At 41.1% G+C, this 23,692-nt stretch overlaps 1 protein-coding gene across 3 annotated transcripts in view; it reads left to right on the top strand.

The window, feature by feature from the left end:
* Positions 1 to 23,007, top strand: part of nradd (neurotrophin receptor associated death domain) — a 30,137-nt gene extending 7,130 nt beyond the window's left edge. For 2 of the 3 annotated variants that reach the window (XM_072570083.1, XM_072570084.1), the window contains 5 exons: positions 13,021 to 13,153; positions 14,710 to 15,045; positions 17,650 to 17,842; positions 18,555 to 18,697; positions 19,493 to 23,007. In XM_072570083.1, coding sequence (XP_072426184.1) covers positions 13,021 to 13,153; positions 14,710 to 15,045; positions 17,650 to 17,842; positions 18,555 to 18,697; positions 19,493 to 19,800 — 1,113 coding nt within the window. In that variant the 3' untranslated portion in view covers positions 19,801 to 23,007. The remainder of the gene's footprint in view (positions 1 to 13,020; positions 13,154 to 14,709; positions 15,046 to 17,649; positions 17,843 to 18,554; positions 18,698 to 19,492) is intronic. The other variant, XM_072570085.1, reaches the window with a different exon arrangement.
* The last annotated feature ends 685 nt before the right edge of the window (positions 23,008 to 23,692 follow it).

Here is a 23,692-nt window from a genome sequence, read left to right as displayed (position 1 = left end):
CCCCTGTTGACTTGTGTTGTTCCTTTTTAGTGGTTTGGGTATTTGTACTCTTAGGTTCCTTTGCTTGCCTTATGAAAAATTTCATTTTTCTTGCCAAAATGTATTACCTTATTTCTATGTTGAAATTAATTTGCCAATCAAATAATTTTGCATATTTAACTCCTCAATATCGATTATCTCCACCCCAAAATTTGATCTTGTCTCCAAATTTAGAATTTGTGTTTTTTTTTAGATTACTTAGTGTGGAAATAGGCCCTTCTGCCCAACAAGTCCACACTGACCTGCTGAAGCGTGACCCACCCAGACCCATTCCCCTACATTTACCTCTTCACCTAATACTACAGGCAATTTAGCATGGCCAATTCACCTATCCTGCACACTTTTGGACTGTGGGAGGAAACTGGAGCACACGGAGGAAACCCACGCAGACACGGGGAGAATGTGCAAACTCCACACAGTCACCTGAGGCGGGAATTGAACCCGGGTCTCTGGCGCTGTGAGGCAACAGTGCAAACCACTGCCACCGTGCCGCCCACTTTTTGCCTTTAGTTGAAATAATTTTCACAAAGTATAAACAACTGTACTCCAAGTACTGATCTAGCTGGAATACCACTTACTGTCATCTTCCTCTTTTTGAATAAATATCATTTGTCCTCCTTGACTGTTTTCTGACTTGTAGCAAAATGTCTAAGCAGATTTCCTGTCCTCTGATGTTTATTCATTTAGTCTAATTTTTGGTACCTTTATCTAGATTTTCATAAAACTTTCAATTAACTTACATTCACTGTTATCTTCATCTATTGTTATCTTGTCAACAAAACCCAATGAGGCTGAATAAACAAAATTTTGTCCTTTTGAAATCCATGAAGATGCTGTCTATTTCTGTGCACAGCTATGAGGGTCTGGCAGCATCTGTAAGGAGAGAAAAGAGCTGACATTTTGAGTCTAACTGACAAAGCTTTGACAAAGGGTCAGTTAGACTCGAAACATCAGCTCTTTTCTCTCCTTACAGATGCTGCCAGACCTGCTGAGACTTTCCAGCATTTTCTCCTTTGTCCTACATTGCTGAATTCAAATTGCTTCCACTCCTCAGGTCTGTTTATTTTTCAACCCTGACTGTAACCCCGTCACCCCTTCCTTGGATCTAATACTATTTCAATTTCACTTGTAAGCTATGGTTTGGCTTCTTTGTCCTGTTTTTTACTTTTGCATCAGACAGGAATAAACGATTGTTGCAGTTTACCCATGAACTGTTTGTTGCCATTTCCTTTTCACCATCATCCTTTTTAAGTGATGTTCCTCAATTCAAAACACAGTTTAAAAAATATAATGCCATCATTGAGCAGTACTCAAACATCAGAGACTGTTCACTTCTCGATCACATCTATAGGTGTAACATAACCTTTTTTTAAAAAATTCACCGTCTTGAAAGTTTGGTAACTCTTCCTTGGTTGTCACATAACTGAGCTTAGACATTCTCAGCTCCAAATAATTCCTTCAAACCAAATTCTTCTGGACTGGAATTCTCAACTTTCCAAGCTGTGGGTATTTCCTCTTGATGAAAACAAAAAATCCTGATCCTTTTCAGAGGAAAATGAATCTTCTGTATGCTGTGGCTTATAAAACTCACCTAATCCAAACAAATCCGTGTTATTACTTTTGGGACTCCCTCTCTCATACTGGGTTAAGCAAAATCATTCCCCCAGAAATACCGAAAAGTTAAGCATTAAAACCCCTTCGTGCACAAACCAATATCCCCACGCCATTAGTTAAAAAACTAAAATAACCAGTATTAATGTAGTAGCACACAGAGTTATCATGTTATCGTCATTATTTCTGTAATGTTGCAAATGATATTATTCTGTCCGTCAAGTGTTTCCTTGCACACCTTTTTAAATTTGCAATATTTTGTCTTTTTTTCTCTTTGGTATTCTTTTCTGGGGTCTTGCTTGCAGTCCATGTCTATACTTGGTCTGTGTCACTTTTTATTACCCTCACTTTTTATTTCCTTGTCTTGAATCATTCATGGTGATTGGTGTTTAGCTTTGCCTGTTTCTCAACAGGAGATGTTTTTCTTGGACTATGAAAATTGTTGTAAGTGTTTCACATTGTTGCATTACATTGTTTGCCAATATTATCCATTTTATGTTCAAGAGCTATTCTCAGCCCCTTAACACACGCATGCTAGTTCTGTCTTGTTGGTGGCCAAGTCATTTTGAATGCTATTATCTATTGAGTTCAGCTACTCTACCTCTCTTTCCTTTTTTTTTAATCTTTTCTAAATATGCTGCAGTATTTCACTCCTAGTTCTGATTATTCTGCAGCCGTATCACTTTAATCCCAACTGTCTGGTTCTTCATAGCATATTATTGCCTCCAGTTCTCTGTTTTATTGCAGACTGTCCATCGTTCTGCAGACAGTTTAAATTAGGAAATCATTTTCACATAAAAGATGCTTAAAATGTAGAACTCTGTCTGGATGAAGTCTGCGAATGCCAGATGTGTTTGGAGCTTTTGGGATGGAGGCTGGTAGATAAAGAATACAGAAGAAAGGTAGGAAGATGGAGTCTGGATACTAAGGAGACCATGGAATAGCAGAAGAGACTGACTAAACAGTCGAGACCTGCTTTGATGTTCCACTTTGTTCCTCTATGCTAATGTGTCTTCAGAATTGTTGAGCTTGATCAAATCTATGTTATGGATAGATGAAGCTGGCTCCTAGAATCTTTTCTGGACGGCGGAGCTTGTTCAGTCATAATTCTGATGAAGATGACCGACTGTAACCAAACACTAAACTGATTTGGGTGAAGCATTGTGCATCACCACATGCACCCCATGTGCTGTAAGATAGTATTTGTGTTACGTCAGCCTTGTTCTTCAGGATTTTTCACCATTTGTTTTCTATTAGTTATACTCTCTTAGACCATTGCATTCTTCATACTATTAGGCTGTGTAGCTCTTCGTACTTTCTTTCCATGTTCCCTGATTTTTTTTTTAAGAGAAAACGCCTCTACCAAACAATGAAGTAGAATGGTGCTGTTCTGGTTTTTCCACAGCAGCACATGTGAAAGTCAGAATATGGGTAAGCATGTGGTTGATGTCGTGTCCCAGGATAGATGTGGTTCTCCGAAGCTCCCCCCCCCCCCCCCCTACATTTAAATGAGGTATAGGCTTTTCACTACTGCACCCTGCCAATTGTTTACCTTAAAGTTAATGTACCTCTCCTCATCTCTGGCCTATCACTGACCGTGTAAAATAGAATGGATGTGCCTTATAGTCATAGAATTGCACAGCACAAAACAGACCCTTCAATCCAACTCTTCCAAGCCGACCAAGTTTTCTCGAACTGAAATAGTTCCATTTGGCTGTATTTGGTCCATATCCCTCTAAATCTTTCCTATTCTTGTATCTGTCCAAATGTCTTTTAAATGGTGTAACTATACCTGCATCTACCACTCCCTGTGGCAGTTCATAGACTTGTGATTCTATATATAGTTGCGATTCTATCACAGCTCCTGTGTTCTCCAAAGAAATGAGTTTTTTTTTCTTTTTAACTTCAATCATCAATCGTCAAGTGGTAAATTTATTCTGATAAATTTTTATTTTAACCAAGTTGTGTGGCAAGGCTTCAGCTGCACTCTCCGACTGGGAATAATATCTGAATCCATCGTTTTACCTGTCCGGTATACATTTTTCATTTTTTTTAATACTACCCAAACTCCAGCTTCTCCAGAATGGTTTCAACCCAATCCTAATTAAACAGACTGTGTTTCAAATAAATAATTCTGCAGGAGATGACTGAGAAATAGTCTGGCTGGTTGTTTTCAGGATCTCAAACTGAGTTCTAATTTGTCTTTTGTTTTGAAAGAAGAATTCAGTCCTGGTGAATAGTAGGGGGTGGAGAGGGAATGTTTAACAGTCTCTGTCAGACGCAAAATAACCTCCAGCCTGTGCCACAGATGCACCATCTGCACAGACCTTGTCTGAACTCACTTCCTCCTTAATTGCTTCTTCTGTCGGCTCCTATTGTGTGGAATTAAAGCAAAGAATCTATATTATTTACAGTAGAGCCCCAGTTTTCGGTCTTTCACCCCCTTGGCAGGTTACACTTCAGTGGTGCCTGATTTTCCTATTATTCCTCGTTTGAAGGCAGAAGTTGTGTTAATGTTTCCTTTCCCATAAACACCACGTGCAGCTGGGCCACACATCTAATCAGACCAGTTGGTGTCCCGTAGTTTTATTTTGTGGAGTTGAAGATCTCTCCCTGCCCAGTTCACCAGTTCCATATCTCTAACTGTGTGATACTATCAGCTAGTGACTTTGGTGTTGTGGAAAGTAAAAATTCTGCCCTTATTTACCTAGCTTTTCATATTTTATTCACGTATAGGAAGTGAACATTGCTGACAAAGGTGGGATTTATTGTTTATATTTAATTGCCTTTAAGAAGGTGATGGTGAGCTGTCACCTTGATCCCCAGCAATCACTGTGTGAGTATGCACACTGTGCTGAGAGAGGGAGCTCCAGAATTTTGATCCTTGCACTGAAAGAATGGCAATTATAGGTCTAAGTCAAGATGTGACTTAGGAACTTTCAGGTGGTGTTGTCTTTGCTGCTTTAGGTGGTAAAGATTGCAGATTTTGAAAGTGGCTTTGAAGATTTGGAAGGTTGTGGCACCTTGTAGATGGTACATGGGCAACAGTGAATGGGTCAGTTGATGGATGTGGCACTAATCAAGCACATGGCTTTATCCTGAATAGTGTGGAATTTCTTGTTGGAGCTGCACTCTTCCAGGCAAGTCCTCACTTTTGGCTTATAAATGGTGGGCCTGCTTTGGGGAGTCAGGGGATGGGTTGCACACCACAGTATTCCTAGCCTCAGTCCCTGCTTTGTTTCTATATTTTATATAGCGAGCTGATGGTAGTGTGCAGAATGATGGTTGGGACATTCAACACTGGTTAGATTTTCTGTTGTGAGAGATGGTCATTTTTTTTTTATGACCCAAGACTGACTTGATAACCCAAGCCTGAATGTTTTGCACATAGACTGCTGCTGATATTTCAGAATTGGAGAAATCGCAAATGGCAGTGAACAACAAAATCATTAGTGATAATCTCCGTGCTGATCTTTATGATGGTGGGAATATTAGTGAAGTACCAGAAAATGTTTGGGCATCGGGGACCACCCTGAGGAACAATTTCAGTGACCCGAAACCCATCTGTAATCATAATTTTGTGCTAGGGCAGTATGTTTAGCTCAGTGGTTAGCACTGCAGCTTCACAGTGCTAGGGACCGTGTTCAATTCCAGCCCTGGGTGACTATCTGTGAAGTTTTGCACATTTTCCTCATGTTTGCATGGGTTACCCTCTGGATGCTCTGGTTTCCTCCCACTGTCCAGAGATGTGCAAGCAGATGAATTGGCCGTACTAAACAGCCCATACTGTCCACGGATGTACAGGTTAGGAGGATTGACCATGGGAAATGCAGGGTTACAGGAATGGGGTGGGTCTAGTGGGATCTTCTTTGGAGGGTTGGTGCTGAGCTGACTAATCTGCTTTCATACTGTAAGGATTCTATGTAACACCAACTGGTAGATAACTTGATAAATTTTCACTAACTTCAATTTTGCTGTGGCTCATTGAAGCCATACTCCATCAAATGACGTATTAATGTTGAGGGCAGACACTTTCCTCGCCTTTTTGAAATTAGCTCTTAATCCATGTGTTCATTAAACAAGGCTAATGAATTCTGGAACCAAGTAGTTCTGGCAGAATCCAAACTGAGCATTGATGAGCTGGTTAATGCTGACTAAGTGTCATTTGATAGTACTGTCAACACTATCTTTAATCACTCCACTGATGAGAATGAACTGAGAGGTGCTGTGGTAGTGTCCCTGTCTTTGAGCCAGAAGATGTGTCATTACAGACCTGCACGTGTTGATTACAAATATCTGATGTGGCAATTGATTGTATGGATTTTTTTTTCATTTGCACCAGCCATATCTGGGTGGTTTTCTACACTTGGATAAATGGCTGTGTTGTAGCTATATGAGAGTTACTCAGCTAGTGATGTCTAGTTTGGAGCACTAGCTTTCTGTGTCCTTTTTTTTGAGATGTTGTCAGAGTGCATAGCCTTTGCTGCATCAAATGTCTTCAGCTGTTTCTCAATATCACATGGAGAAATCCAAAGTATCACAATTGACAGTTTTCAGCTACTGGCAATCTCAGGAGTAAGTGTGAGGCCTGTGATATAAGGCAGCTTGAAACCAGCACTGATATTGGAGGATCATCAGCTGTAGTGAATTCTGACAGACTGTTCCACTATGTAACCCCAAACAATGGATTATAACTTCAATAATGGCTTGTGCTGTATGTTTTAAAAAAAAAACTGCTTCTAGTCTATTTACTTTGAGTATTATGTTACACCAAATATGAGAAATAGTGGGCATAAGGACCATGTGGAAACCTTTTGAGACTAGAAATCTCATGAGTCTTGAGTGGTGAAGATCAGAGAGATACTGGGCCCCTGCAGCTGTTAAATTCCTTCCTATTGTCTGCACTGTGTGGTTTTTGAAAAAAATGTATTTAAACATATTTACGCACCCAGTTTAAAGGCAGTCAAAAGGCATTTAGGTTGCCTGGCCACTAGCTTACAACCTCGAATGAACAAGTTATATCCCCTCATGCTGAATAGACTGAGGAGTGAGTCTTTGACGACCTCCAACAGAAGGCTGGTGCATGGTTCTCTCCTACTCTCTAAAATCAGACAGTTTTACCATGTAAAGAAAAAGTTATTCAGTCCATTTGTTCTCTGTGCTGACTCCGTTTTAATGAGCAGTTCCTTATCCTGTAGTGCCTTTTGAATGTTTTCTTTTCCAAAACTTTTTCCACTTTTTTTTTAGTTTTCTGAAATCCGTTTCTAGCTCTGTTTCCGGTTGGGCATTCTAATAGCTTGTGTGTTTGAAAAAATTCTCATTGCACTTTGACAAAGATTGTATGTTTATGGCCTTTAGTTCCTGGCTCACTGACTCATGGAAAGAGTTTATATTCATTGATCTTTTGATGTCTGCTCTGATTCTTTTCCTATTTAGTGGATATTTCTGCTATTTATTCTCTCTAATTGTATTGCTTTACATTTCTATATAGTAGCTTACATCTGACATCTCTATCGGTGTCTCTGACTCTGTGCTCCTCCCTTTTTAAGAAAAGGCTGACACTCTGATGCACCACTGAGGGAATGCTGCACTCTGAGTTGTTTAAACTGTGGTTCTGTTTTCTCTCTCAGGTGGATATGAAACTTTCCATGACTTGCTCTTTAGAAGAGCGAAAGGTTCTACCTGGTGGCTGAACCAATATTTGCCCATTTATTGACATGACTGAAACAAATTGTGGCTGTTTATTGTATTACTAATTCTGGGGGGACATGCTGCAAGAATATTGGTTGCTGCATTTCTTATTTTGTTTTTAACAACATTAGTATTTTGTTGTTGATCTAGTACTTTGAGGTGTCATGAAAGGTGTTCTTTCTTTTCCTCCCCCTTCACAATAGACCAACCTCCATTGGTCTCCCAATTCTGGGATAGTAGATGTTAAATTGAAGTCCAAATTTTTTTTTTTTCTGTACAGTCTGTAGAATTGATAAAGTGGCCACTGTGACATAGTGGTGTTCTGCGAGAAAATTCTTCAGCTGTTTAACTTGCAAATCTTTTCCCCTTTTGGGTACTTAACCATTTTTTTTCTTCTTTTCTGATAGCTGTGATTTAATCTTTCAGGTTGTATGTTATACACTAGGCATTACTGGGATTTTTTGTTAAAAAGATTTTTCTGTGTATCAACTCTGGTTCTTATGCCATTCACCTTTTTAAATTTGTAAGTTTTGGTTCACGACCCTCCAATGGAAACAATTTCTTGCTATCTACTCTAAGATCCTTCATCATTTTGAACACTTGTCAAATCTCTTCCGTTTAGGGAAATAACTCCCAGCTTCTCCAAGCTATCCATGTAACTGAAATCCTGTATCCCAAAACCATTCCCTAAATCTTTACTACATTCTTCCTCCCTTCCTTCCTAAAATGTGGTGCCCAGAATAGGTTAAAATACTGAGGCCAATCTAATCAATTATAAATGTTCACTGTAACCTATGCCTCTGTTTATTAAGTGTATGTCATATCTTGCTATTGTTTCATCTTTTACTTTTCCACCCTTTCCACTTGCCAGTTCCCATGTTCCTTTTGAAGTATTTCCTTGTCCTGCTCTTAGTTCACACTGCTTTCAAACTTTGTTATCTATAGATAGAATAGTTTAGAGAGTGTACGGATATTTCTTGGTGGCTGCTTGCTGTTAGAAAATACATATACGAAGACTTCAAACAACATAAGTTATGGGGTGACATTTGATAGAAATTTTAATGTTGTAAAGGGTTGGACAGAGCATGTAGAAACAGACTGTTTGTTTTGTTTCTAGTTGTGGAGAGCTCGGGGAAAAGAAAACAGATTAAATTCCAGCGAACAGGACAACCTTATTGACTGCTGGCAGACTTGAAGGGAATGGGAGGGATAACATTAAATGTGATTCGGATAAAATGGACTGGATATGATCATTTTTATATAAAAAAAAGTTATCAACCCTGGAGGACATCCGAGTTTACATTGTTTTTGCCCAAAGCAAAAGCTTTCTGAACTATAACCAACTTCCTGTCTGTGCTGTGGAATTCCCTTTAATATCTCATGCATGAATTTTATCATTGACCTTACTCCATGGCACCTCACCAAATGCCTATTATTAAAGTCTTTGTAAGCAGTATTGTCTGTATTCCTTTTAGCAACAGTTCTGCTTGTTCGCCTTTTATAGGAAGGATATTATTAAGCTAGAGAGAGTTCAGAAAGGATTTAACAGGATGTTGCCAGCAGTGGAAGATTTGAGTTATAAAGAAAAGCTGGGACTTTTTTTAACTGGCGCATAGGATGTTGAGAGGTGACCTTATGGAGGTTTATAAAATCATGAGGGGTATTGAGAAGGTTAATGTAGGTGTCTTTTCCCTAGGATGGGGGATTTCAAGGCAAGGGGCATATTTTTAAGGTGAGAGAAGAACGATTTAAAGACATGAGGGACAACTTTTTTACACAATGGGTGATTTGTGTGGGGAATGAACTTTCTGAAAAATTGTAGATGCAGGCACAGTTACAAAGTTTAATATAGTCTTAGATAAGTGCCTGAATAGGAATGGTTTGCAGGGATATGGGCCAGGATTAAGCAGGTGGGACTAGTTTAGTTTGCGATAAGGTTTCCAGGCTGTTTCCATGCTGTATGCCTATGACTCTAATTTGCTATGAGCTACTGTTTCTCAGTTCTCTTCCTCCATGAGGTATTTATACTTGTTCATAATTCATGTGTAGGTAAGTGTAATTATTCAGGACCAGTTAGATTGTGCAGAAGGAAGAATCTTCGATTCCTATTGATACAATCAACTGGGTGGGCTGAGTGGCTTTCCAGCTTTGTTTGCGGTTTTGAAATTGTATTCGCCATTCTTTGCCCAAGCATGTTTTTTTAATATTTGACTCATTTCTGTCTCTGTCTGTCTGTCACACAAATCTACCAACACGATCAGTGTATGTCAATCTTCTCCATCGAAATTGTTCATGTAAATTGGAAACAGCCAGCCTTGGATGAATCATGATCGAAGCTAAGAATCACAGGATCCTAATTCATTTGCCTTTTTTTTGTTTTCCTCTTCAATCTCTCTTCCTCCCTCTGCTTCCTTTTTCAAACCCCTCCAACTCGGTTTTCTCCGTTCTTCCCTGTTTCCACGCCCCCCCACCCTCCCCAATTATTTTCTTGGCCATCACTTTCTCTCTCCTTTTGACACCTTTTTTTTAATACTTCCTCTTCACACTACTCTTCCCACTGGCTTTTCACTCAACTTCCACACCTTCCCTTTCTCTACCTCCTCCTTCCTTTCATTTTTTCACCCCCCCCCCACTTCCTTTGCTGTCCTTCCCTTTCTTTATCCCTCTCATTTCTTTCCCTCCTCTGTTCCTGTGCCCTCCTCCCTCTATCCCACTTTAATCCCCCTTTACTGCTTCTACTTCCAACCCCTCAATTTTCCTCCTCCTCCATTGCCCCATCTCATTCAGCTCCCCCATTCCGAGCCATTGCTATTAAAGCAAAGTTACTGAAGTATAAAACTATGATGCTGTGGAAGCTACACTTGAGCAGGTCTCAAGTACTTAGTCACAAAAACTGAGCTATTGAAACTCTGGCTTCTGCAGAGTTTGCTGATCTTGGCTGGGACCAAATGGACCAATAAACTTGGCCTCAGTGCCTCTGGCCTAGAGAAAAAAGAAAAAAAATGTCGCCTGTGCTGATACATTGTCGAACAGCTTGTCAACACGCATCAGCTAGACCAGGAATATCCAAATATTTTATTTCTGATGGTTCTGTTCAATGCTGTAGAGCCTCTGGTGTGGGGATGCTGCTATTAACTTGCATAGTTCTTTAGTCACTAATGGTTCTGATTTAGGATTCATTCACCAATCAGGCAACAATATGAGTTACAGCTCTTGCCAAAACCTCCAGTCACAGGAAATCCAAACTCAATAAACCAGAGTCAGAAAGTAGTATTTGAAAAAAAAAGGGAGGCCGTGTTGTCTGCACTTTGGAGGAAGGAGAGTCATCACGCTGTCTGGATGTTGGAGGTTTTGTCACCCAACCATCAGCTTCCAAGTCTCTGCCCCCAGCCTTCCCACTCATGCCTTGAGGATCGACACGTCATGTAATCAATGTGCAAGACCACTGGGAGACTAACACTTTTTTTAAAAAGCTTGGATAATTCTTCACTTCCGGCACACCCCCCCGCCCAACCCAAAAAAAATTTATAACTAACAATGAACATGAAAATGTAAACATATCTTACTGAAGCTTTGCTTTCATAATCTGGAACATTGTTTTCCAATTCCTGAAAGTTTTGGCGTTCAGGTCTTGGGGCTTCGACTGTGGCAGAGTATGTAGTCCAGGAGAGGCCAAGATGATTTACAGTTCAGTGTTGTTTTGTTTGAAGTTAAAGGTATGAGTAAAGACTGCAGTGATTAAACACGCCGCAGGATGCAATTGACCCGATGTTGCTTGGGACAAAGATGGAGAGTTTGAAGAAAACAACTAGAGTGGAGTACAGGAGATGTAGTAATGGATAGGTACTTGAGATTTGTTCTGTTATATTTGAGATGAGGCAATACTTGACTGAACGTTTCTCTTCTGGGAGAGAAGTCCATGGTGGAATAATAGTAATTTGATTATGTTCAGTACGATACCCAGCAAGAAAACACATCTTTTTGGCTCAACCAGTCCACACCAGTGTTACTTCCCTATTTTCCATGCCCCCTCCCCTTTCTACATTTGATATATATAAATTCAGAAATTATATTTCTGATTTTGCATTTCAGATAGTCAGTATAAATTTATGAATAGCAGTAGTCCCAGCACTGATCCTTGTGGATCATTGCTTGCCACTTGTGATAAACTACAAATTATGTTGACTCCCCTGCTCTGCATTTTGTAAGACAGCTGGGAATTCTTTCTGCCATTTGTCTCCAGCTACCATCTATCATGGTGCGCCTTACTGAAATTTCACTACCATTGTCTTTTCTCTCTAAATTTTGCATAATTCATAAAAGTTTGATCAAGCCAGATTTTCTCTTGTGAAATTCATGCTATTCTTTGTGTTATCCTTGGCTAAATATTTTTCTATTCCATCATTTTTCCTACTATAGATGTTCAGCTGGCAGGTCTATAATTTTTTGTATATGTTGTTAATTATGAAAATTGTTAGTCAAGTACACCTGGATTATGCATTTTTAAAAAACTATTGAGTAATATGTCTCTGCCATCTCTTCTAGATTATTTTAATACAAATACGCCCATCCAGTCCAAAGGATTTATCATCTCTTTTGAGTTTTAGTTTATTCAATACATTGCTTTTGCGTTAAAATGCACACTTGACATTATACACCACCTCAACTAGTGTCTTTATAACCTGCTCTGTTTCTTCTGGTGAATATCAAAGTGAAATGATTATTTAATTTTTCTTTAGTTATGTGACCCTATTTGTTTATTTCTTAATTGCCATTTTTCTACACATATGTCCTACTTTTCTTTGTGATGTGCTTGTAAAATGTCATTTCTAATACATTTTGATATAATTTTAGTTCCTTTTAGCCCTCCCAATTTCTTTTTCGATTTTTTTTTAATCCTCCACTCCTCTGTTTGCTTATGAACCTGACGTATGCCTCGGTTTCCTAACCTGTAATTGTTTCCCTCTTTATATTTGTTTCAGAAGTTTCACTAGTCTTCAATTTGTTCCCTGTTTTTAGTGGAAGATATTCTTTCTGCATTCTGAGCGCTGGTTTCCAGTTGTCCCACATTGTTTTCCTGTACAGCAAAGAGACAATAGAAGGAGCTTTAATAAGAGTAATGAAAGTTTGATTTGTGGACCTATCAATGAATGAGAACACAGGTCTTCTCTTGTCACTTCTTGTTCCTCTGACCATTTTTCAAATTTGTTCTGCATCAGTATCCCACTTACCCAATCCTGTTCCTGGTGGAACTCCAGTGCAGTAGTAGGTAGGTGGATATAGATCGGACCCCAACTGCAACCCCCTTCTTCTTCCCCCCCCACCCTTTTCATTTGTGTCTCACTGTGGCATCTTGCCACTGTGGCCATTCTTTGTGTGAGCAAGATGTTTAGCCACAGGGAATGTTTAGTTCTCTACTCAATGTTCATGTAGCTTGCCCATTAGATACCTCCTACTAGATCATTGGAATTTGTGCTGGTTCTTCATTGCCTGAATCTAGGATTCAATTGAACATGGCCACCGTGATATCCTAGCATACTCGCTGAGACTGTCAAATGAAAGGCTCCTTTTTGAGTGTAGATCAGTAATTATGATGTACATTGGGCATCCTAAGGAGGAAGAAGATGTCCTTGCCCTTGCTGGTCTATCTTGTTTAACCTTCTTTCCTTGATCCTCCAGGTGCTGGCGGATGACTCCTGCCCTAGTGGACAATTTACGTTGCAGGGTGACTGCTGTGACTTCTGCCCTGTAGGTCATGGTGTCATTAAAGAGTGTAACATCACTAATACTCAATGTCAGCCTTGTAAGGATGGTAAGTGTCTGCAGTCAGTCTGTAACCTCTTGAGGTAATGTTGTCTATTTTTACCTCTCTGCTTCACCATTTTTCCCCTTTCATTAGCTGTGTGTATTGTTCCTTGCACTTGTCTTGTTTCGAAATTACCATGTATGCTTTAGTTCTCAATCACAGGATTGTTCTACCTAGATAAAGGCCAGCTTTCCAAAAGAGCATTTCACTTAGTGCCATTCTTGTCTTCTCCCCACCTGAACATTGCACCTTTTCAATTAGCATTTAATTCTCTTTTGATTACTCTTCTGAATAGCCACCACCATGCTCTCTGGCAGTACATTCTGGACCCTAATCACCTACTGTGTTGTTTTTTTAAATCCTCCTTTAGCAATTACTTCAAATCCGTGCCCATTGTTTTCAATCCTTTGTGAGTGGAAGCATTTTTCCCCTGTTTACTCTGTCCAGAAGCCTGATAATCTGATCTCCTTGCAGCTCTCTTCTCCAAGGGAAATAGTTACAAATTTTCAATAATCTCTTGTCAGAAGCACAATTCCTAATGGAACCAGTCTTAGAAATTACTTCTTACTTTCTCTCTATCCTTCCTGAGATGCAGTGACCAGAACTGGACGCACTACTACAGCTGAGGCCAAACCAGTTTCTTAAGAAGTTGAACCTAATCTTCTTGCTTTTGAACGCTATGTCTCTATTAATAAAGCCAGGATACAGTGTGATTTTTTTTTCTCTTCTTCAACCTGTCTGCTGTCCTTAATGGTTTTATGGGGAGGTGATGGTACAATGATAAAGTCACTGGAGTGTAGTCCAACGGCCTATTCTAATGCTTTTGGACAGGGTTCCAATCCTTCTACAGCATTTAGTGGAACTTAAATTCTGTTAATGAATCTAGTTTCAGCAATAAGTTCATCAAGAAACCAATGAGCACTTGTTGTGTTTTCTGAAAAAAAAACCCTTCTGGTTCCATGATCTTTAGGGAAATCAATCTGTCACCCAGGTAGAATTTGGCCGTCATATGGCTCCAGGCCCACAGCAATGTGATTGACTCTTCGGCATGGGCGATCGATGCTGGCCTAGCCAGTGAAGCTGTCACCCCGTGAATGAGTAAAGAGTAAAACCTATAACCTGTGTTGGACGTTTTGAGATTGTGTTGCACTGTTGGAGGTGCGCTCGTTTGGATGAGGCCCACCCCTACCCAGGACCAGCCATTTGGGTGGTTGGAGGGAATAAAGTGGCATTATTCCAAAGAAGAGCAGATGAGACTTCCCAGGCTCCTGAACATATGTTACTTTTCTATTAATGTCAGATTATCCCATTACTGTGTATTGATAGTTTAAGATTTTGCTGTGCACATTTTTGGTGTCAGATTTCCCGACGTTACAGTAATGAGTACAGTAATGAGTATTTCACTGGCTGCGAAGTACTTCAGTGGCTTTGGGGCATTGTGAAAACTACAAATGCTTTTCTATTTACTAACTGCATGGGTTGGTAGGAGAGGGGCTCAGAGTTAAAGCTAGGAATGTTCCTGGATTACACTAATTCCATTTCCTTGCTTTGTTGAATTGTAGGTGTGACTTTCTCACCCAGTGCCAGCTTCTCTCGCTGCCAGCTGTGCTCAAGCTGCCCCGATAAGATGGAGGTTGTGTCCCTGTGTACTGCCACGTTTGACATCCAGTGTCAGTGCATGGAAGGGTACTACTTGCAGCCTGGTAGCAGGAGCTGTTCCCAGGGCTTTCAGATGCTGGAGAAATGCCGCAGGGACAAAAATGTCAAGTGTGAGCTGTGCCCTGAAGGCTCCTCTGAGAAAGCAAGCAACTCCCAACCGTGTGCGCCATGTCGGGTTTGCGACAAAGATGAGTTTGTGCTGCAAGAGTGCCAAAGGACCTCTGACACAGTCTGCCTGAGTAAGGCCTGCGGTTTGAATTCTGATTGACGCCTTGTCTGTTTCAACCCATAATCCCTTCTGGGCTGTACTCCCTCTGGGAAGCACTACACTGATCTTACTAAAAATGAGAATTTCTATGTCCAGCCAATACCTCTACATCCACTTGGTTGTAGAGAGACAAGGGAAAATTGAGGAATTTTGCAGCCAAGAATCTATATCTTATAGAATCAGACAGTACAGAAGAGGCCCTTTGGCCCATTGTGCCTTCACCAACAAAATTAATTTGCAGTCGTCCTACTTTTCAGTATTTGGCCCATAGCCTTGAATGTTCCAAATACACTCCATCCAAGTACTATTTATAAGTTGCAATTTCTTGCCATAGCGACCCTCCCAGTCAGTGCATTTCAGATTCCCAGTGCTGTTTGGGTGAAAAGAATTTTTCCTCGAATCCCTATAAAGTCTTAGAAATCCCCTCTAAAACTCCTGCCCTTCACTTTACAATTATGCTCTCTAACCCTAATCCTATTAATACTTTAAGGGGAACAGTTGCTTTCTGGCCACCCTGTCAATGCCCATGTAATCTTCATCACCTCAATCAGGTCCCCCCTCAGCCTTCTCTGCTCTAAAGAAAACAATCTGAGCTTATCCAGCCTCTCTTCATAGTTAAACCGCTCCATCCCAGACAAGATCCTGGTGAATCTCCTCTGCACTCCCTCCAGCGCAATCACATCTTTTATCCTGCAGTGACCAGAACTACACACAGCACTCCAGCTATGGCCTAACCAAAGTGTTTGTTTTTACAGCTCCAACATAATCTCCCAACTTTTGTAATCTATGCCATGACTGATAAAATCAAGAGTCCTGTATGTCTTAACTACCCTATTAATCTGCTCTGTTGTTTTCAGGGGTGTGGACAATCATCCCAAGATCCCTCTGTTCCTCTGAGCTTCCTACTGTCCTGCCATTTATTGAGTATGCCCTTGTCTTGTTACTTCCAAAGTGCATCACCTCACACTTAACAGGGTTAAATTCCATCTGCCACTTATTGGTCTGTCTCACCAATCCTTTTATATTCTCCTGTAGCCCAAGAGCTGCCTCACCTAGCCAATCTTCTTGTCATCTGTAAAACGTATTTATCAATTCATCCACATTTTCTTCTGTATCATTTGTGTATCACAAACAATAAGGGACCCAGCACTGATCCCTGTGATATGCCCCCAGACACTGGTCTTTGATCAAGCAAACAGCTTCCTATCATGACCTACTGTCTCTTACCACTAAGCCAATTTGGATCCAATTTTCCAAGTTACCCTGGATCCCATGTGCTTCTGCCTACTTTGTTAGTCTCTCATATGGGACCTTGTTAAAGGTTTTGCTGAAATCCATACAAACTGCATCAACTGCACTAGCCTCATCTATACATCTGCCACATCCTTGGAAAAAATTCAATTACATTTATTAGGCATGGCCTCCCTCTGAGAAAGCCATGCAGACTATCCCTGACCAAAATATATCTCTCCAAGTGGAGACTAATTCTCTCCTTCAGGATTTTCTTCACTAATTTCCCTGTTCCTATTAGGAGGCTCCCTGGTCTGATCTGTAATTTCCTGGTTTATCCCTACCACTCTTCTTGAAAGGTGAAACCACATTAGCTGTCCTTCAGTCCTCTGGCCCCTTCTCTGTGCCCAGAGGGGAATTAAAAATTTGGGTCGGAGCCCTTATAATTTCCTCTCACAGCAGGCTGGGATAAAACTCAAAAGATTTGTTTCCACTTTTCAAGCCCACGGAAACCTCCAATGTCTCTTCACTCGCTATGTTAATTTGCTCAGACCCTCTTTCCCCCTATTTATATATTGCCTTTGGATTCTCCCTAATTTTACCCATCAATGTTTTTCATGAAACTCTTTGCTCTCCTAATTGCTTTAAGTTTCCCTTGCACTTACTGTACTCCACCAGGACTTCCATTGGTTTGTTCCCTTTGCACTTGTCTAGGAACCTCTCTCTTTCCTTTCTTATCCAGTACTGAATAGTCCTGGAAATCCATGGCTCTGTCTGGGCTTGTCATTCCTGCATTTTACCCTAAAAGGAGTGTGTTGGGCCTGTGCTCTTGCCAGTTCCAATTTGCACACAGACGACTACGTCACACCGAGCTATTTCCAGTACACTTTGGCCACATCCTGCCTTACTTTAATTAGATTGCCCCCCCCCCCCCGCCCACAACCCCCCAAAAACACTTTTTTTGTAGACAGTCTTTTCCCTTTTCTGTAACAAACTTGAAAATGTGCAATGCTGTGGTTGCCGTCACCAGCCCGAACACCTGTCTGGCTTCATTCCCCAGAATTAGTTCCAGAACTGAGCCATTCCTTATAAGACCATCGACATGTCAGTATAAAACACACTCCTGAATACATTTAGACTGTCATCATATGTATATGGTTTTCTGATCATAGCCTATAATCGCAGTCTTTCTTCCATCCAAAATGCTGCTTATATTTTTTTCAGTTCCAGCACCTACTGTTTTGATTTTCAGCTCTCCATTTCTTAAACTTGGAATTGCTTGCAGTGACTTTATTACAGAGCGGATCTAAAATGTAGTTTTCATTCCCTCCTCCTGCCCATTTAGGCAAAAACTCATCGCTGCTGAGGCCACAGGTGGAGCCAGTGAGAGACGATGCCACGTTTGTAAATCCTGTGGAACCTGCATCTGGCACGGTCAACTTCACTGCTCATGATACGGGAAAGGACATCATTCCCGTTTACTTCTCCATCCTTGCAGCAGTCATCATGGGACTTGTGATCTATGTCACTGTGAAATGGTGAATTTTATAGCTGATTTAACTTGAGATTAGGATTTGATTTCAGGAAAGGGCAAATTCCACTTCATATTTTGTTTTTGTTTTGTGTGTCCCTCCACCTGTGTAAAGGAAGGGATGTCCCCACTGAGCATAAGGTTGAGCTTCCAAAGGCCTGGGGTTTGATTCCTGGTCTGTCCTAAATTACTTGACTGGCAGGGAAGAAGAGGAAAGTGATGAATTGGTGGAGGAGGGGGATGGAAGTGAAGGTGAGGGAAGAAGTGATGTCTAATTAACTAATGTAGTTTGATGACTTTGTGCGTCTGCTGTTTGTGGATGAGCCTGATTACAGGCCTTGTCCCACTGCCTGTATTATTCTCATGTGCTGCCCCCCTTCATGAGCCAAATCTATCTCCTCTTTCCTAGATTCTCACTTGTTGATTTATCTCTCAGTTTTGACATTGCTTCAGCCTTCACACTTGCTCCTTCAATTGAACTATTTTTCCTCTTCTCTTTCTTTCAATTCTTCTGCGCTCTCACTCTTCCTCATCATTTATCACTCACCTCCTTTGTTCCATTCCTCTTACTTTCTCACTCTTGCTTGCAATCAGCTCTTTCTCTTATTTTTGCTTGCAATTTGCCCACTATTAGCCTCTGTCTGCATTAATATCAGTTTCCTGACTCTTACACTTCTGTCTCTCTCTCTCTCTGTCTCTCTCTTGTTCTCTGCCTACAGCTGGAACACATGTAAGCAGAAGAAGCAGCTGGCGAAAGCTCGAGCTGGTGAGCTTGACGTGGGACCTGAAGGTGAGAAGCTGCACGGTGACAGCGGAGTGTTTGTCGACACCCACAGCCTCCATGAGCCACAGCTTAGTAAAGGTACAACAGCTCTGGCAGTGACTGACATTGACTGTGCTGTGAAAATCCCTCATGCATGAGCTGCTTATTGAAGTCTGTGTGTGCCTCATAGCCAATCTCGACTGTTCCCATATTTAATAAGAAAGATAGGGAGTTAGATCGGACATTTTAATCCTGGAGTAGTTTGAGCCATTGGTGGGAGCCAAGAGAAGGGCACTTTCCCAGTTTCCATGACTGAAGATTTCAGGTTGAGATGTGTGGAAAAAGGGTCAAAATAGTGGAGTGGCCTTGTTTCATAAACTCGCCCTCTCTCTGGTTGGGTTCTACTTTCAAGGAAGATGTCCCCATTTTTACTTATGATCACGCAAGATGCCACAAGTTAGCTGCAACCTCCTGGATACCTGCTGATCTTTTCCCTATAAATACCTAAATCCCTTGATTTAGATTCTTGCCTGTAATCCATTCTGGGACAAAAAACCCAAAATAGCTGACAAAACCCAGCAGGTCTGGCAGCATCCTTGGAGAGAAGACTTAGTTAATGTTAAGTCCGGTGACAACTCCTCAGAAGTCACTGGACTCTAAATGTTTACTGTGCTTTCTCTCTATAGATGCTGCCAGTTTTGCTGGGTTTTGCCAGCAATTTGTTCTTGTTTCAGATCTCCAGCGTCTGCAGTTACTTGTTTTATTCAATTGGAGGGATCCTGTTTTCGTCTCATCAATGCGATGTCAGATGTTGACACTGAATTGTGGTTCCTGCATCAGCAACTAACTGCCTAACCAGGTTTGCTTCTCTTTTTCTCCCCCTTCTCCCATCAGTTGTTTGTGCTGACCCGTCTGTGTACAGCAAGCTCCCACTACAGAAACGGCAAGAGGTTGAACAGCTGCTGGAGAGTCAGGATGACAGCCGAGCTGACTGGCGCAGCCTGGCATGTCATCTGGGCTATGATGAGGAACGGGTGGCCACCATTGGCCGTGGAGAGGACCCAGCTCACACATTGCTGTCTGATTGGTCGATGAGGGACAATGGCAACTTGGATGTACTCTGCAAAGCGTTGAGGAGGATGGAGAGGGAGGACATCGTGGAGTGTCTAAAATCTGAGTCAGCAGTAACCTCTCTAGTGTGACACAAAGAGCAGCACCCACCCTCAGCCGTCATGTGATGAAGATTTTTGTCTCAGCAGAAAGGGGGTCACACCAGACTCAAAATGTGCAGAGTCTCTTCAACTTTTTCAAAGAGAAAACCTCTTGACTTTAGCTAGGACAAAATGGTGAGACAATCAGTTTGGCTGTGTGGGAATTGGAACGGAATTTGTGAAACTGTGGATGAAGTCTTGCCATTGGCCCACATCTTAGAATGTTTTGAGATGTGAGTTTTTATTTGTTTCATTTTACAGTATCCTATGCATGAACTGCATGGGCAGAGCAGTCTGCTCCATTTTACTGGTTTCTTTTTTGCTCAATTCCTTGCCTTTCTGTAAGGTGCTGACAGTCTTCTCTAGTTGGGGTAAGCCAGGGTCTTGGTAATGTTATTGTACTCTGAGCTCTTGCCAAATATCTAGAGGCATGAGATCAAATGCCACCATTTCAGCTTCGGAGTTTAAATTCAATGAATTGATCAGGAATGAAAGTGGTGACTGCGAAACCAGCAGATTATTGTAGGATCCTGTCTGGTTCACTAATGCTTGATGGGAAAGGAATCTTGACATCCTTGTGCCCCTCTGTCAATGTGTTTTCAGACCTACACCCATGTGCATGATTCCTGATCCTGTGCAGTGGTTAGTGAGCCACACTTCTATTCAAAAAGGTAACCACCTTCTCAAGGTTAATTGGGAATGGGCATTAAATGCTGGCAAAGCTCTGCTCCTGTGAATTAACAAGTTTTAAAATAAAATAAATCCCTTTTTAGTGTCTTCTCTCCTACCTCACTTCAGTGACATCTTTGTCTGGGCTAGCAAATGTCAGTGAACACTTCAGCTTGAAACGGCATCACACTTGAGTCAATTTTCTCAGATGAACAAAGACTGTTGTGGACATTTCCCACTGAGGGATGGGTGGGTGCTACTGGACAGTAAGCAAAAGCTACCTCCTTTTTCCACAAGAGGGAGGAATTCGTCGTTCTTGGCACCAAGGTGGATTCAGATAGTTAATGTCATTTTCTAGACCTCTGGGTTGGATATCCAGTTAATCTACAGACCTGGTTACACTCCATGTGTATTTGAGGTGTTTTAGCTGATAATAAAAAAAACCAATAGATTCCTAAACCAGGCGTGTGTGGTTTGGGTGCTTTACACTCAAAATAACTGCTTATTGCTGTCATTCCCTGCAAAACAGTTACAGATTTTTTAAAAAATGCCTGACTAGACAGTAAGCCTGGCTGCAAAAGTAGCTGAGCCTTTGTGTTACATATGAGCTTTTCAGTTTTTGGATATGCAACTCCATTTAAAGTGACCATGGCCTTGCTGGATGTGACAATGTGGCACCAGTCAGGAGTCACGGGTCCATGCTGCATTAAAGCTGGAAAGTTGCTAAGTTTGTGATCAACACTACCTATATTCTGAGGGGGAGGGGGAGAAAATCGGCAAATGTTCAGTCCCTGGCTGTCCATTGGAGTATCTATAAGTTCAATGGTTTTGTAGTGGTCCACGGGCTTTCTCCAGGCCTCCTATAACCTGGTTCAAGACTAAGTCACTAAGAGATATTGGCATGACTGAGGGCAGGCAACAGGCCAGAAATCCTATCCCCACCATTGCCTTGACTTCTCACAACCAGACTGGTTTTGGCTTTGATTTGCACAGCATCCATTATCATAGATCTGAGCAACAACAATTAGATTAGATTGCTTACAGTGTGGAAACAAGTCCACAGCGCAACCCACCCATACCCCTACATTTACCCCTTACCTAACACTATGTGCAATTTAACATGGCCAATTCACCTAACCTGCACAATGTTGTCATTTAATAAGCAGAGTTCACAGTGCTGTTGCATTGTACAAATACGTAATCAGATTTTCATCACTGCAGAGCAGAAATTGAGGAGGAAGAAGTGGTTGACCATGAATCCCAGGACTGGGGCTGAAACACTCCAGCTTGGAATCAACTGCTTTTCATGCAACACCACCCTCTTTTATAATTTTGACTTGTTTTGCAATAGTGCATGAAAGCAAGTGGGCTAGGAGGTGATCTGCAGAGTGATTTGCCCCATCCATACATGGGCTGAAATCACACATGTTTTGAGAACTATACATTAATAGAATCTTGACTGTGATCCTTGAATTGTAATATTTTGCAAAGATTCAGATTCAGTCTCCCACACAATATATGGTTATTTGGGTGGATAGGGGATTGGTGGCTTTGGAGAACTATGTTTCAAGGCCAAAAGAAATCAGCCAAAAACTGACTTATGAGGCACTATTTTTGAAAATGTAACTTTCTGGGGGCATGGGCATGTTTTACCTTGGGAATGGCAAACTTTTGTAAAGTGTTAGTCTCTGCAAAACCCAATTTGAAAATTGTCTGCAGTCAGTGCACTTTTCCTTCATATTGCATGACATGACTTTGCAAGTCTCAATCCAGGTTCTGGTGTGAAAACAGCATAACTGACCACAGACCAGAACTAATACAACTATGGGGCAACCTACTTCAGGTGGAATGAGAAACACAACAAATACTTTCCAATTTCCAAAGACAATTGAGCAGAAAGCAGCAAGCAGTAGAACTTGCGATCCTTGGTTGACATTCACCTGGCGGAGATTTTGGGAGCATTGTTTGACAGTGTTGCCTGTGCTATGGTTAGATTTGAGAATGGAGTGTAATGGATGCTGTTTCCCTGCGTTTGATGCTTTTCCTGTGACCAAAATAAAAGCTTTACAGTGGTCGGCATTGAGTTTTGTGCCCTCAAGTGGACAAATCAGTCACTTTTTAAAAAAAAAGTAATGTTAAGGCACAGAAAATTACAATGACTGCAATGTTAACTAAATTATCAACCTATGTACAACATTACAAAGTATTACCAATGATTTATTGTCTTTAATGCCAATTTAAGGCAAATCATTATCTTTGTGTGTATCAGTGTACTTTTTATTGATCAAGTGTAAATGATAAACATCTGGAATTTTGGAAACTGAGGAATTGTCAGCTTGCTTTGGCTGATGCTGTTTTCTGGAACTTTCTCCTGAGCAGGAAGAGATGAAGTCGGGGGTTTCTGCATTGGAGTTGTTGCAGACCATTTTAATCTTCATCGTCTTGTCATTACTTAATTGTGTTTGACAAAGAAATTTTATATTCTTTAAAATAATCTTGTTATTCCAAATAAACATTTTGAAATATTAAGTTTCACTTCCTCCAGTTTGCCTGTGGTTTAATTTACTTGTATGTTAAGTAATCTGCTGATATCCTTTATTTTCATGGAATAGAAAGTCATAGAACTCGAAGTGTAAAGTTTCTTCTGCCCCTCGCCCCCGCCATTGGGTCTGCCCTCTCCTCTCTGAGGGGATTCCACAGGCACCAGCTTCCACACAACTGTCCATTCTTTGTCATAATGATGTATTTGCTTGTGGAGTCATCATTGTCCGGTCTGTGCTGGTATAAATGTGGAAGTTGTTGGGTGGGGGAGCAGTAGAATCACTCTGCATCTATAAATGGCTTACCCGAGTTTAGCATTGCTCCTGCTGAGTTCTCAGCTACTCTTACTGCTGTACTACTTGTCCCCATCCATCATTAACTGCACACAAAAGATGGCTTTAATTGAGATCAAAGCAATTTTGAAGGAGAATGTGATACTCTGTGTAAGCAGAGCTTCAATGAGCTCAGATTTGCAGAGGTCAAAAGTGAAAGGCTGTGACCTTCTGAATGGTATTGACAGTTGCTTTGTGTGGAATGCATTTACTGCTAGGTTTGGAGAGCTAGCAGGGTGCTGGAGTGGCTGGAGCACTTGAACATTGCATTTTTCTTTTGGTCCTGTCTAATGTGCACTGAATACTCTCACTCAACTGGGCAGTTCATATGTGAACCTAGA

Source organism: Chiloscyllium punctatum, chromosome 5 (assembly GCF_047496795.1).
Source record: "Chiloscyllium punctatum isolate Juve2018m chromosome 5, sChiPun1.3, whole genome shotgun sequence".
NCBI lineage: Eukaryota > Metazoa > Chordata > Chondrichthyes > Orectolobiformes > Hemiscylliidae > Chiloscyllium > Chiloscyllium punctatum.
This window is presented reverse-complemented; position numbering and strand designations above follow the sequence as displayed.